The sequence below is a fragment of the Alosa sapidissima genome, chromosome 5 (assembly GCF_018492685.1).
Source record: "Alosa sapidissima isolate fAloSap1 chromosome 5, fAloSap1.pri, whole genome shotgun sequence".
In the NCBI taxonomy this organism is placed as follows: Eukaryota; Metazoa; Chordata; class Actinopteri; order Clupeiformes; family Clupeidae; genus Alosa; species Alosa sapidissima.
This window is the reverse complement of record NC_055961.1, coordinates 4791793-4807162: the sequence shown is the minus strand read 5'-3', so window position 1 is coordinate 4807162 and position 15370 is coordinate 4791793. Positions and strand designations below refer to the sequence as shown.

At 40.9% G+C, this 15370-nt stretch overlaps 2 protein-coding genes across 7 annotated transcripts in view; one reads left to right on the top strand and one right to left on the bottom strand.

The window, feature by feature from the left end:
- usp28 (ubiquitin specific peptidase 28) overlaps nt 1–3038 on the bottom strand; it is a 31080-nt gene extending 28042 nt beyond the window's left edge. The window contains exon 1 of the mRNA XM_042092108.1: nt 2845–3038. Within this exon, the coding sequence (XP_041948042.1) occupies nt 2845–2895 (51 nt within the window). The 5' untranslated portion in view covers nt 2896–3038. The remainder of the gene's footprint in view (nt 1–2844) is intronic.
- Nucleotides 739–13595, top strand: LOC121709068. Of its 6 annotated transcripts, XM_042092128.1 has the most exons (9): nt 2155–2571; nt 4789–4989; nt 5195–5395; nt 5776–6054; nt 6911–7324; nt 11191–11292; nt 11673–11813; nt 13042–13076; nt 13174–13595. In XM_042092128.1, the coding sequence occupies exons 2-9, from the start codon at nt 4881–4883 to the stop codon at nt 13243–13245; spliced, it is 1353 nt and encodes a 450-aa protein (XP_041948062.1). In that variant the 5' UTR covers nt 2155–2571; nt 4789–4880; the 3' UTR covers nt 13246–13595. The 6 variants fall into 6 exon arrangements, with proteins under 6 accessions (XP_041948064.1, XP_041948062.1, XP_041948066.1 ...); XM_042092130.1 differs by lacking the exons at nt 2155–2571; nt 4789–4989 and adding an exon at nt 739–1107; XM_042092132.1 differs by lacking the exon at nt 4789–4989 and having other exon boundaries at nt 2157–2526.
- Nucleotides 13596–15370: the final 1775 nt, after the last annotated feature.

Genomic DNA, 15370 nt, shown 5'->3' with positions numbered 1-15370 from the left:
CATCTCCAACTCTGCCAATGACCAACTACATCATCATCTCTCCCAATGACCAATAACATCTCCAACTCTGCCAATGACCAATAACATCTCCAACTCTGCCAATGACCAATAACATCTCCAGCTCTGCCAATGACCAATAACATCACCAGAGGTGTGTTCAAATTCAACAAATGCGAACATTTAATGATTTGGTGTAAACATTCCATTACAGTGTATAACAGTAACCCTTCATCCAGCGCATTTGAACGCAGCTCTGACAATGACCAATGACATCACCAGCTCTCCAAATGACCAGTCACATCACCACAATACCAATGACCAATAACATTACCAGCTCTCTAAATGACCAATAACATCACCAGCTCTCCAAATGACCAGTAACATCACCAGCTCTGACAATGATCAATAACATCACCAGCTCTCCAAATGACCAATAACATCACCAGCTATCCAAATGACCAGTAACATCACCAGCTCTCCAAATGACCAGTAACATCACCACACTACCAATGACCAGTCACATCACCATGAACACTGCCAATGACCAATAACACCACACATTCGCTATGACTCATATGCTAAAAACACATCATGAGGTGTGTCATGAAGTCCTTTAGCTCACGTCTGTTAAGACCAACAAACAATATCTATTTATAGCTCCCTATAGAAAGTGTATTAGTTTTACTAATCACTGCCCCAGGGAAACAAAACCTGTTGTGTGTGTACTGTGTGTGTGTGTGTGTGTGTGTACTTTGTGTGTGTATTTTGTGTGTGTACTTTGTGTGTGTGAGGCACTGGTGAGGAAGAGGAGCATTCCTCAGCGCTGGGACACAGAGGCACTGGTGAGGAAGAGGAGCATTCCTCAGCGCTGGGACACAGAGGCACTGGTGAGGAAGAGGAGCATTCCTCAGCGCTGGGACACAGAGGTACTGAGGAAGAGGAGCATTCCTCAGCGCTAGGACAGAGGTGCTGGTGAGGAAGAGGAGCATTCCTCAGCGCTGGGACACAGAGGCACTGAGGAAGAGTGCTGACCCAGATACTGAAATGTCAGTAGGTGTGTGAGCTGCTTACCTTGGAGACAGTGTGTGTGACGATGACCAGATGGAGGTAAGCAGACAAGCACGCCACATTGCCGTAGCGAATGGTCACACACTAAACCAACTTAACTAACATCAGAGGCACTCTCCTGTGTTAGACTTCATGTGTGTAGTCTAATGGACAGGTGTGTGTTGGTTCACACCCCTGTGCATCTCGGCATGTAAACACCTGAGCTGATCTGAGTTTCTGTGTTGTCCATGCACAGTGTTAGATTGAGTTGGCTCACCGGATGAATACCAATATCACATACAAGCAATTATTATAGCACACACACATACACACACACACACACACACACACACACACACACACACACACACACACACACAGAGAAGCTGAGATACAGCACATTGCACTAAATCAGGCTATTTAAAACAGTCTATTTGTGTAATTTTGGCAGCAATCAACCAAAGAATACAAGGTGTAGCATTTCTGTAATAACGTATTAAATGACATATATCTAATATGAATATGATATTATACAACAATTATATAATCAAAGGTTTCTAAACCCTCTAAATTAAGTATTCTGTCCAGAGACCAGAGTGAGCCAAGTGTATATGGCAAGTAGGTGTCAACTTTCACAATATTGGCTGCCAAAAGGGATCATGTCCCTTTCGCATTTAGCTTCAAGTTAGAGATTTAGAGAGAGACATTTATTGACGTGGGCTTCGAAATAAAATTCTGATTGGAGGTAATTCATTTTCTTGGATTAGAATAAAAGGCCAAGTAGACTAAGCATACCACAGAAACTGAATTAAATGCTAATACGTCTTTCCACATCAGCTTTTCGAGTGACCGGTTCTATATTAAGCCGGTGGTCGGAGCAGGTGGGAATGTCGGACGCTGTCGCTGTCATGGCTTCCAGACGCGCTCCCCAGTCGGGGGTGGATATATATGGGTAGGAGGAGGCCGGGGGGGAATTCCGCAGCGCCTCTATTTCGGGATCTGGCACAGATAACGCGTGTGTTTATCTGGGCCTCGTTCTGTGACCTCCAGAGGGTTGACTGACAAAGCCAGGGGCTGGGAAAGTGAATCTCCGAAATAAACAAATGGTGCTCACCGGCGATTAAGGGTTGGAGTCACGCAGGCTCCATGGTGTCGCGCTATGTCTCAAATACAGACATACACAGAATAATAAACCTCATCAGTTAATTAGTTCAAAATGTGATTTTGTCTCTGCAAATTGAGTCGGTTGACAGTAAACTGGGTCAAGCTGCTATTCCACTCTCACATCAAATAACAGGAGAGACATTAGACCGTAGACGAGCTCCATGCCTAACTAACTCTAACTCTCTAACTCTAACCGGGGTCCATTTTCAAAACACCAGTAAAGACGTATTTAACCCTATCACGACTTAATGGAGTTTTACTGGGCCTCGACATTCTGACTAGAGGAATACTGGTTCTGTGCCAAGCTGAACAAGAGTAAGTAAGCTACGCATGATGTAAAAGCAGGTTGTTCTGACCAAGGTGAGTGACATTATTATGGTTTCATGCAACACACACTAAACAACCCGCCATAGTTCACTTTAATACAGTTCAGCGCATTAATGGAGGCAAACATACAGAACGCCGCTGGTAAATAAACAAGCACAGCACTTCACAAACATGTTATCTGTGTTAGGGTTTGTCCTGTGCACACATGACATGCGTTGTTAGAGTTTTTAAAATGTATTTATTTAGAGCATTCTCCAAGAGCTTCCGCGTGTGGTCCGTTCTCACGCCACTTCTCCTGTCGCTCACCGAATTCGCCGAGCTCTCCTCATTCTCGTTCTGCTGTAGTTCCACTCGCATGGCGGAAAACGGGTGTTTTGCTGTTGGTTTGTAAAAGTTTTCCCAGATCAATGCCTTTCCAACTGTTCTCAGCGGAGTCGGACCTACTCCATGTGTCGCACACGCACGCGCGGCTGCGACTGGCCCAGTTCAGTGCGCGTGGCGACTCCAAGCGCTCCATGACGCATAGGCGTTCCTAACCCATTAGACTATGGCTACGTCAAAAACTGTAGACAAGTGTAGTGTCATAGCCTACATTTCGGATGTGATTATGCTAAAGGCCAAACGCCAAAGTAGTCAGTCTTTCATAACCTCGTTCGTTGTTAGTGTCAATTCCTTAAAATAGGCCTATGTTTTCTCCTCCATTGGACCTGTGAGCTAAAGCCGTTAAAAAACACAGTGGGCGAATAGCTCTAATGTATAATTTGGATAGTAATATTATTCAGTTCCCAAATTTTATTATAAAAAGGTTTATGTTTTATATGTTTTCCTGGCCAGTTTCATGGGTCTGGAGATTTGCCTGGTGTGTTGAGGTGAACTAGTGATATCTGGTGGACAAAGTTTACAGTTATCATTTAAAAACAGTCCCACTTTTTTCCTTCTTTTTTTCTTTTTCTTTATGTGAAAGCCAAGGTAACATTGTGTTTAACTGGTAAAGATATCAGTAGGGCTTATAGCATACATTTAACTTGTGTTTTTTATTTTTATTTATTTATTATTATTGTTTAACCAGGGTAATCACATTGAGACAGATGTCTCTGTTCCCAGTATAAAACAGTATTATCATATTCTTTTATATATATATTTATATTTATATATATATATATTTAATAATTTCTTTGCTCACTCAGGTTAGAGCAGAGATATTTAAGGCTTGCAAGTGTGGCTTTCCTGTGCTGTGTCTAACATGCTTATAGACAGGCAAGTGTGGCTTTCCTGTGCTGTGTCTAACATGCTTACAGACAGGCAGTTCCTGTGTCTAACAAACCCACAGTGTGGTCGAGGCAGGAGAAACTATTTGACTTTTTTAATGCCACCAAACTGTCCACATGATGCCTTATTACAGTTTTTCTCGATTGCTTTGACCTGCTTAAGTAAACTGGAATCAACTTGGTCTTCATGACTACTTTCTTTGCACAGCAGAAGTCATCACTTGCGAATGTCTTCAGACATTTTTTATTGGGTTCACACATTTCTCACACCCTTTTGCAAAACAGTTAACATAGGTGTCATTCAAAAGCCCTAAACCTAAATTGGTTTTCCCATGCTAAACAAAAGGAAAACATCTTTTCACAGGTGGTATAGATTCCATGCATAAGTCTGAATCTCTGATACACCTGTGTGAAACTCCTTTGCACAGTTCTTCAATCAGCAATCATTCATTATACATAAGAGATGTCTGTTTCATTATTCATAAGAGATGTCTGTAAATTTAGCCTTTTCACAGTTTTTTTTCTGATACCAGAAAAATGAGAAAGAAATGGAACAGACATAGCAAAAATGCTCATTTTGAGATCTAGATTTTGCATTTTGTTGTCCAGTTTGTAATGATTGATTGATTGAAATCACATAGTGATTTGACGACAGAATGTGTTGTTTGAAGGCAAGATTTGCTTTTGCTGCAAGTGTTTTGAGAGAGTACTGTAACAGCCTTTTGCAAGCAAAATGTGTCATTTTGGCCAGAGTGCTTTTGTTCAGACACGGGTGTTAACTGTTTTGAGAATGTGATGTCAGAGTTGACACAAGCATCCAAACGATCGAGAAAAACTGTAGTGTCCATTCACGGAATCTGATTCATTTTCTAATACTGTGTCCCTATTTATAAGTGGATTGTGTGTTTGTTGTGTATAGGGAGCAGTTTATTGTGTATACGGAGCAGTTTTGTGTCTGGCAAGCTTGTGGTTTGTGGTGTAGTTGTACAGCAGGCCAACTGGCGGTGGGAACGTCACACATCTGCTTACAGGAAATTACACACAAAGGCAGCACATGCAAGATCATCTCACGCCATGACCTGTCGGATATATCGGAATGATCATCTCATGCCATTACCTTTTGGATATATCAGAATGATCAGCGGTTTGTGTCTAGGTTTGCTTCTCTGCATGACAGGGCATGGTGAGAACAACCTGATTAAGAATTATATTTTGATTCAGAATAGTCCCTTTTTGATTTAGAAGAATTACATTCAGACTTAGAAGACTGCTTCCTGTTTTTAAGTGATGCCAGGGCTCTGGACTCTTTATACGGTAACTCTCTAGTGGAGCTCTCTAGTGTCCAACTAAACACTGATATCAGGTGGATGTATTATTTCCCCCCGAAGGTAAACTGATCCAGGTGGCCCCTGGCAGTGATGTGAGTGAGAGCTGTGTGGGCAGCTGGTCTGGCTGGGACAGAACCGGCACCAGCGCCACAGAGCTGACGCTGGACGACACGGCCCACTTCCTGGTGCAGAACTTTCAGCAGCGCGACAGAGGACTGTACATGTGTGGTGTTCAGGATATCACTCTGGAGCAGAAGCCAGGTAAAACACGACTTTCCTGAATTTCCCCTCGGGGATCAATAAAGTATCTATCTATCTATCTACTTCAGTACTCACTTTACACTTTATAATGCACCATCTCCTATCAGCACTGTGTTTCACTGGTAAACACGACTTCAGTACTCACTTTATAATGCACCATCTCATATCAGCACTGTGTTTCACTGGTAAACACGACTTCAATACTCACTTCATAATGCACCATCCGTGAACCATTAGAACCCGTGTTCCATTTAAATTTGGACCCATCGTGTTCCATTTAAATTAGAACACATTGTGTTCTATTTAAATTAGAACACATCGTGTTCCAAATAAATTAGAACCCATTATGTTATGAACCCATTGTGTTCTTTTTCTCTCAGCCTCCTCAGGTGACGCCACCCTGCTGTACAGAGCCGTGGGTCAGTCCGTCCATCTCTTCTGCAAATTCCTGGGCGCTGAGACATGCTGGGGCAACTGGAACTGGACACCTCATCAGGCCTCAAACCGTCCAGAGGTGACGCAGAACCGTGGACTGGACGGTGACTACTCCCTGCACATCTCCTCTGTAGGGTGGGGGCACTCAGGGGTGTTCTCATGTCAGAGGCAGTGCCTGGGACGCCCACTGAAACCGACATCATATGAACTTGTGGTTGTCAATGGTAAGTCATTTATGAATGACTACACTCTTAAAACAAATGTGTTCATTCTGGACATAGAGATGTTTTAAAAACAACGCAAGTTGACATTCAACACATTCGTTTTAAGAGTGTGAGCATCAGCCTTTCACCTCCTTGGATTTCCTCTGTGTTTGTAAGCTGCACTGTTGTGACTATTCGTCAGCATCAGTGTCGTAGGGGGCATTGGTTTAGATGGGAGCGCATGTGTAGGATCTGTGGCATTCAGCTTGGGGCTTAGGGGAGAGCTCTCCGTCCTTCGGATGAGATGTTAAACTGAGGTCCCGACTCACTGTGGTCATCAAAGATCCCATGGCACTTATCGCAAAGAATAAGGGGTTCCCCGGTGTCCTGGCTAAATTCCCAACCTGGCCCTTTAATCATCCCCCAGTGTGATTGGCTCATTCAGTCTGGCCCCGTAATCATCCCCCAGTGTGATTGGCTCTTTCAGTCATTCCCTCACTCTCCACCATTCTGGTGTGTGCTGAGCGTTCTGGTGCATAATGGCTGCCATGCATCACCCATGTGGGTGCTACACATTGGTGGTGGTTAGTGAGGTTTCCCCTTCACTGTGAAGAGCTTTGGGTGCCTTAAAAAGCACTTAATAAATGCAACGTGTTGTGGGGTAGCTGTGGCCTACTGGTTAGGGCTTCGGACTTGCCGGTTCGAACCCCGACCAGTAGGAACGGCTGAAGTGCCCTTGAGCAAGGCAGCTAACCCCTCACTGCTCCCCGAGCCCTGCTGAAGCAGGCAGCTCACTGCGTTGGGATTAGTGTGTGCTTCACCTCACTGTGTGTTCATATATATATAGACTCTGCTATTGGTGTGTGTGTGTCCCCAGCTACAGTGGAGCCCCAGCATGTGTATGAGGGAGGAGACGTGACCCTGCGCTGCTCTCTCTCTCACCTGACGACACCTGTGCAGGTGTGCTGGATTCACCTGGATCCCAACCAGTGCTTTGGTCGCCGTTACCGTGGTTACTCGAGTTGCCGCGGGACTAACGCAGCAGCTGTCTCTCACACCGTGAGCATCGTCAGCTCAGTCCAGAGCCAGTGGGCCTGTGCGGTTTTCCATGGGGGCACACTGAGAGCTCTGCTGCCTGTCCAGCTGAACGTGTCCAAACACACCACCACGCACTCGCCACCCACACACACAACGCCGGTGCGGAGGGCCGCGACTCTGCCGGGTACACACAGCGAGAGCACCATGGTTACCAGAGACACCACGGCAACACAACACACAGAGCCATCAGCAGGTGTGGCTTCACATTATTCTGTCACCCATTCATTTCATTATTCCATCCATTCATTTCATTATTCCATCCATTCATTTATTCATACATTTTATTGTCCTTTCATTTGTTTCATTATGGTGAAGGAAAAACAGCATTTATATTTGTGTACGTCCAATACAGATAGCCTGATACGGCATGTAGATTAAAAAAGTATAAAGTGCAGAGCAACGTCAGTGTATGTGTGCACTGTACGGTACATCTACTTTAGAACAGTGTAGAACACTAGAAAAAAACATCCACAAAAAATTTAATTATAGAGATACTTCTTAAAAGAAAAACAGACATCCCGTGCATAATGAAACACTACATTAAAAAATAGCATTAGGTCCTATATTGTTTACGCCACGTACATATGCCACGTATATTGTGTACTGTTATATTTAATGTGTTATTACAGTGCATGAAAATGCACTGTACTGTTCTTCCTAGGCAACTTCTTCTTATTATTATTCCGCTTACCACTTTTTCCGTACGCAATTTCTCTTCAACAGTTTAACTTAGAAACTTCATTCAAACTTTGTAACGTAGGTCTTCAAACAGATCGGGTTGGTATGACTTTTCAACTTTGAAACTTTTATACTTTTTAAACTATTAAAGAAAAACTTTTTAAAAATCCCCATAGACTTAACATTGCCGATTATGACATCATAATACGGCCATTAAGCAATTAGAATCCTATGGCAGGTGTTCAGGCCACCTGCAGCCTCAGGCTTTAAGCATACAATCTGGGTCAATTAAGACTACACATCCTATTCAACTGTTTCCTCTGCCCAAAACTGTTTCAAAATAAAAGTCCTCACTACAATAATCCACTGTTAAACAATGTAACCCATTAAACTACTGAACTTTTTACATTCAACTTTTAAACGGTCTACTTTTAAACTATCATTAAACTATCTATCTATTAAACTAGCTGTCTATCAACAACTTTTAAACTATCTACATTCAACTTTTCAACTTTTAAACTATATACATTCACTAGCTGTCTATCAACAACTTTTAACTTGTCATCAACTGTCAACACTTTTCATCAACTAAGACTCCTACCCACTGTAGCTAGTTAGCATGGTTAGCAAAGTTAGCATGTTAGCATTGCTAGCATTGTTAGCATTTTTAGCAAAACTGCTAAAAATGATTAGCTAGGTTAGCTAAGTAACATAGTTAGCATAGTTAACATGCTAGCATGTTAGCATGCTAGTTAGCAAAACTGCTAAAAATGATTAGCTAAGTTAGCTAAGTAACATGGTTAGCATAGTTAACATGCTAGCATGCTAGTTAGCATTTTTAGCAAAACTGCTAAAAATGATTAGCTAAGTTAGCTAAGTAACATGGTTAGCATAGTTAGCATGCTAATTAGCATTTTTAGCAAAACTGCTAAAAATGATTAGCTAGGTTAGCTAAGTAACATGGTTAATATAGTTAGCATGCTAACATGTTATCATGCTAGTTAGCATAGTTAGCATAACTACTAAAAATGATTAGCTAAGTTAGCTAAGTAACATGGTTAACGTAGTTAGCATGTTAGTTAGCATAGTTAGCATAACTACTAAAAATGATAAGCTTGGTTAACTAAGTTACATGGTTAACATAGTTAGCATGTTAGCATTGCTAGCATAGTTAGCATGTTTAGCAAAACTGCTAGAAAATGTTTAGCAAAACTGCTAGAAAATGTTAGTTAAGTTAGCTAAGTAGCATGGTTAGCATGTTAGCATTTCTAGCACTACTATAAAACATTAGCTAAGTAGCATGGTTAGCAGAATTACAAATCTTAGCATAACTGCTAGCAAACATTAGAGCCATTACAACTTTCAGTTATCGTCAAATATCTACCTATACACAGCCATTAAACTATTTGAATATCAACATTCATTAAACTGCTAGAAAACGTTAGCTAAGTAGCATGGTTAGCAGGTTAGCATTGCTAGCACTGCTATAAAACATTAGCTAAGTAGCATGGTTAGCATAGTTAAAAATCTTAGCATAACTGCTAGCAAACATTAGAGCCATTCCAACTTTCAGTTATCGTCAAATATCTACCTATACACAGCCATTAAACTATTTGAATATCAACATTCATTCAACTTCCAGTCTGTCAACAACTTTTAAACTATTTACCTTCAACTTTTAAACGGTCTACTTTTAAACTATCATTAAACTATCTATTAAACTAGCTGTCTATCAACAACTTTTAAACTATCTACTGTCTATCAACAACTTTTAAACTATCTACATTCAGCTTTTAAACAGTCTACTTTTAAACTATCAACTTTTATTAAGCTATACAACCACCATGTCTATCCTAGCATCACCGTAGTAACCATCTCTGTATTATCTGTTTTAACTATACATGATATTTTACATCACAACTTTAGCATTTTCATGCACTGGTAATTCCTTGGAATTGCATTTCTAGTTAATTTAATGTTGCCTTAATACATGAACACACTGCAGAGGCTTTTTTTTTCATTTGCATTTTCAGAGTGCGTATTCTGTATCTACTGAACAAGACAATGGGGACTGAAGTATATAAGCACATGTCCAGTTCTAAAACAAAAAAGTTTAATTTTCAAAACTCTTCATTTCCAAATGCTGATGAAATTAAATCCAGTAGTCCACGGGTTGAAACGCATGGTGGACACACTAATATGGCACTAACTAACTGCAGTGTGTAACAGTACTGAATTTGTTTAAAAAAAAATACTGATTTTGTTGCTCACAAAAATATAGCATGCATTAAAGCAGGCTTTGCATGTATTGGAAAAAGAAGTGCTGTTGTCTACACTTCCTGTTTGTGTTTGGCCATAGAAATGTAACCTGACTCTCACCAGATGAATTTGGTTCTGCTTAGCTCTGCCTAGCTTCACTCACATCCATCTGGGACCTCTTCCATTGAGAGTGATTTCTGCAACCGATTTTATGTCAGCGCCACGGGTTGGCTTCGATGTGAGTGGTTGAAGTAGCATGTCAATAGATGACGGACAAGTGGCTTATTCAATCACATGCAAGCATTTTTTGATGAGGCCCAGCCTTCTGAAGCACCACTCCAATGGATTGGTCCCAGATGGATGAGTGGAGCTAGGCGGAACGAAATTCATCTGGCGAGAGTCAGGTTAATAGAAATGTGCCTCCATCATAAAGGCCATTTTGGAGACAACAGTGAGTAGAGGCCATGTTCTTGTTGGGGTCTAATGTCTTTTGGAGACACCGGTGTGAGAGAATAACATATGAAAACTGAGTGTAAAACTTTTCCGCTCACTTGATGTTGGTTTGGAATCACAGGTTTCAGAAATTGTGTCCTACATTTCAAATTCAGTGTGTAATCAAACAGTCTTCACAGAAATAACAATAATAGCAGCAGTGACAGAAATAATAATAGAATGTGTTGTTATTATATAATAATACCAATGTTATCGCGAAATCAACATGTTACTAATGATGATCATTTAAATTACCACTATTGTTACTGCCAATACTACTGCTACTGTTCCAGTAGTGTCTCCCTGCAGGAGTGGCGTTGGGTCTCTGTGTCTGGTCAGGACTATGTGTTCTTATTTACTGAAACTGTGTTTACTCATAGTAATGTCTCCCTGCAGGAGTGGCGTTGGGTCTCTGTGTCTGGTCAGGACTATGTCTTCTTATTTACTGAAACTGTGTTTACTCATAGTAATGTCTCCCTGCAGGAGTTATGTTAAGCTCTGTGTCTGGTCAGGACTATGTGTTCTTATTTACTGAAACTGTGTTTACTCATAGTAACTGATACTGCCCCAGTGCTGTATCGTACGGATGATCATTACTAAGACTGATAGTGCTGTTGTGTTCCCCTGCAGGAGTGAGTGTCCCACATGTCTGTGTCATGAGTGTGTTTGGCCTGGTTGTGGTCATCTTGGTGGCTCTGACCGCTCTGCTGCTGTTGAAACGCACAGATAAAGGTACTCGTGCACTCATTTCCTGTCCCTTAAGGATTTTAAAAGCCTGCCGGTAGAGAAATGTTTCTATTCAGTAACTTGGTTCCCTTTTCGGTTTGTTTTTTTCATTTAAACCTACCTGAGGCCTTCAGTTTTGTGGTTTTCAACCAAATGTTTTACTTCTTCTGAATATATTAACTTGTGTTTTATTTGTACTCTTCAGTTTGGTCATTTGGGTGGTCTACAAATGTAATTGATTGTTTATGTAACTAGTACATTTGACATTTGACAGTGCATTTTGTGTGTGTGTTTGTGTGTGTGTGTGTGTGTGTGAGAGAGAGAGAGAGAGAGAGAGAGAGAGAGAGAGAACTTGTGAACTTATAAGTTGATGTTGTGTTTTTCAGATGTAGAAGTGTGTGAGGATGAGGATGAGCGTAGGACAGCAGATGAAGAAGCGTGTGCAGGGGGGCTTTCACCCCACAGAGGGACCGTGACGTACGCATCGGTGCATTTGAAGAGAAAACCCACTGAGGATCTGAGCAAAAGTTAGTTCCTCTTCTGTCGCTACACTTGAAACTTTCAGTTTGAATTAAATCAACAGAAAACAAACATCTCAACATTTGACACCTTCTCTTTGTCAACTGTCAGTTTCACTCAACTTCAACTATACACCTAAATGTGGTGAAGCACGCTAAACTCCCAAAACACAACGACTTCAGGTGCGAGTTAAAAGAAGTTAAAAAGACACCTATACAGTATGTCACATTTTAAACTATGATACAGCAGTGAAACAGCAGTTTGATATACACGTCTAGAGTTTTAACTTAATATGTTAAAAACAAGTTTTGAGCAAATTGATTGTGAATCTATCAGCAAAGGTAAAGCACAGTTGTACTATCGTTATACAACAGGTATGGACAGAGGTCACTTCTGTTTGTACTTCACTGTTATGCAGGACAAATTTGTTTAACAGGACAAGTTCATCAAAATGTGTGGTTCCATGAGGGGAATGATTCAAAGATGAACAAAATAATTATATGAAGGGGGAAGAAGTCTATGAATTGGTTCTGTTTAATTTTGACTTTGATTCAGTTGCCTATTGCTTAAGGGTTAATTCATTTGTATTTCCCAAGACATCAATCATCATCGCAGACATCACACTTGAAGGTGTGAACAGTCATTTTCACAAGCTGTTCACAGTTGCACACACACAAACGCAAACCACATATGCATGCATGCACACACACACGCACACACACACAAACACACACACACACACACACACACAAAGGCCTTTCACACTGCCAAAATCCCCGCGATTTTATGTACCAGAATCGCGGAACGCCTGTCCCTTTCACATAGACCGAGGTGGAACAGCAGGACAAAGTGTCTCGCCAAATTTACTACCAAGCACCCTAGACATTTTGCAGAGAAAATTTGTTCCGGCACCAGTGTGAATTCACACACACACCACATGCACACACACACTCACTCTCTCTCTCTCTCTCTAACACACACATACACACACACACCACATGCACACACACACACACTCTCTCTCTCTCTCTCACACACACACCACATGCACACACACACACACTCAGTTTTATTGTTGTCTACATTTTAGCTTTCACAGCTTTTCATGTTTAGATACTCTGTGAGACCATTCCATATTTGCACTCGTTTGTAAATACATGTGATTCTCATAATTCATCATGTCTATTATACATCACTAAATGTCTTCTGCGCTCTTTTTCTGTTGATTTTTTTCAGTTTGCTCAGATGTTGCATCTACAGATCCTCCTGCTGTGAGTTTATCTCCAGTGTCTATGTACAGTATATCTATATCTAAGCAAGGGTAAACTGCTCTATCTAACTGCTGGTGATTTATCTGGGTTTGTTTAGACTGCTGGTGGCACTGAAGAGGAGGGTGACCCAGTCATATACACTGGACTGAAGATGAATTCATGCCGTTAAAGCAGAGACTCGTCTAGTAGTAGATAACTTTATTGTTCCCGTGGGGCAGTTGGGTTTGCGGCACAGTCGCAAGGCACTTCATGACAGGACATCAGACATATGTCACAAACAAAAAGTCCATACATCAAACAGACACTGACAAACATAACATGAAGAACGTACATCACACCCTACAATACGCCCTTGGGTATGGCCAGGCCAGCTGGACATCTAGCTTATTTTGACTGATTTAAGGCTTTTATGGCTTGACTCTCATTTAAATAAAGTTAAAATCTCATCTATTGTGAGCAGTCTGATTCAGAAGTGCATCTGAAGGTTTATGCCCTCATAGTTGTAAATCCTCTGGAGTAAGCCTGCAGTTTTCAAAAAACCTGATAGAGTGTATGCATTAATGAGAAATATTTCAAACTTTAGATTTTAAGCTTTATTAAGTTTAACCTGGTTTTTCTGTTCATGATGCCACTTTTTGCACATCATACCCTTGCAAATATTAAAGTATAACAGGTAACAGCCTGTAAAAAAAGCAAAAAATAAATTCAAGAAATAAAGTGTGATGTCAAATAATGGCAATCTTGACTCATCACCAAAATGACTGTGACAAGAGACTTTAAAATAAAGTACTGCATTTCTGTGATTTACTTTATAAGGAACTGCAATGGCTTGACTGGCAAAACCTATTTAAACCTATGCAACCTAATGTAACCTGCATACCCATGTCTCAAAAGCTTAACTGAATCTGTGTGTTGGGGGGGGGGGGGGGGGGGGGGGTCTTCTTCCTGTACAAATGTCTGCTACAAGGTAGCCTAAAACATTGTTTAAGAAGGAACAAGAAACTATGCAGCATTACACACTAATTGGCCAATAACTGAGTAGACCAATTTATGATCAATCAATCAATCAACCAATCAATCAATCCAGTTAAATGCAAACAAGCAAAGCTAAGACAAAAACAATAAAGCAAATGGGCAAAAAGGCCCATGAGTAAAATGTTAAAATGTGACCAATGAGTTACAATGTTAAAATATGGAATTCTTGTCAATGCAGCCAGAGAGAACAGATCACAGGTAGGCCCATGCAGTCATGGTGCACTTCCATTGATACTCTCGATCTCATTGAGGTTGAATGGAGGCAAAATTCGCAGAGGCACGCAAAACAGAGTTGGCAAAACTTTAACTTTATTTAAATGAGAATCACGCAAGAACCAATCAGTTCCAATAATTTCCAAACATGGCATTTTATTGTAAGCCTAGCCAGGCAGCTAGGCTATATGGTACAAAAACACAGGTTTGAAACATAATTTGTCTTACTGACCTTGTTGTTTCTATGAACATGAATTGTTTATAGGCAACATCAATTTAGTCGAGGCATAAAGATCCCTGTATGTCCTCTGTATATAACTGTAAACATATTTTGGTTACACTTTACTTGACAGTGTCGACATAAGTCATGAATGTGTCATAAACATGTCATAAACGTTTATGACATAACACTTCTGTTATTAAGTGACATTCGGTTTTTGTTATAACAAGTTAGGGTTAGGATTAGGGTTATGTTTAGGGTTAGGCTAGGATTTAGAATTATGGTTAGGGTTAGGGTTGGGGTTAGGATTAGGTTAGGGTTAGAGGTTAGGATTAGGGTTAGGTTTCATGTGTCATGACAGTGTCATGTGTTCATGTTAATGTTTATTTTGTATTTTTGTTTTATGCACCCTCATGTGATGTATGGGGGGGAACACAAGATAACGCTGTTATGAGATTGGTTCCGGGGAACGCACCTGGGGGGGAAGATAATCAGGGGGAGCGAGAGTTTGAGAGAGCAGAGTTAGGAGTGTGCTGGCCTGCTGTGTCTGCCCAGTGAATAAAGCTTTTCAAATTAAAAATGGCACCTGTAACCTGTATTCCTTCAACGCCTCAACGAGGCTGGATAGTTAACTAAGTAGTTACTCTACATATTAGGGTTACAGGCCTGTCAAAGGCATAAACAAACATGTGCGTTCCTAAGGCATTTCCGGAGGCACAGAAAACAACTTTGAGCTAATGGGGACAAAAGACAAAGGTTTTACGTCGCCTTTTTGTAGAACATCAGTCCAATTAATTTTGATTTCAAAGTATCTGCATTGGTTCTG

Excerpts from the sequence above, each read along its gene's own strand:
- LOC121709068 (XM_042092128.1), top strand. The coding sequence starts at position 4,881 with ATGACCTGTCGGATATATCGGAATGATCATCTCATGCCATTACCTTTT. Across the intron at positions 4,990-5,194 it reads TCTCTGCATGACAGGGCATG|GTAAACTGATCCAGGTGGCC; the intron begins GTGAGAACAACC and ends TTCCCCCCGAAG. Across the intron at positions 7,325-11,190 it reads ACACACAGAGCCATCAGCAG|GAGTGAGTGTCCCACATGTC; the intron begins GTGTGGCTTCAC and ends GTTCCCCTGCAG.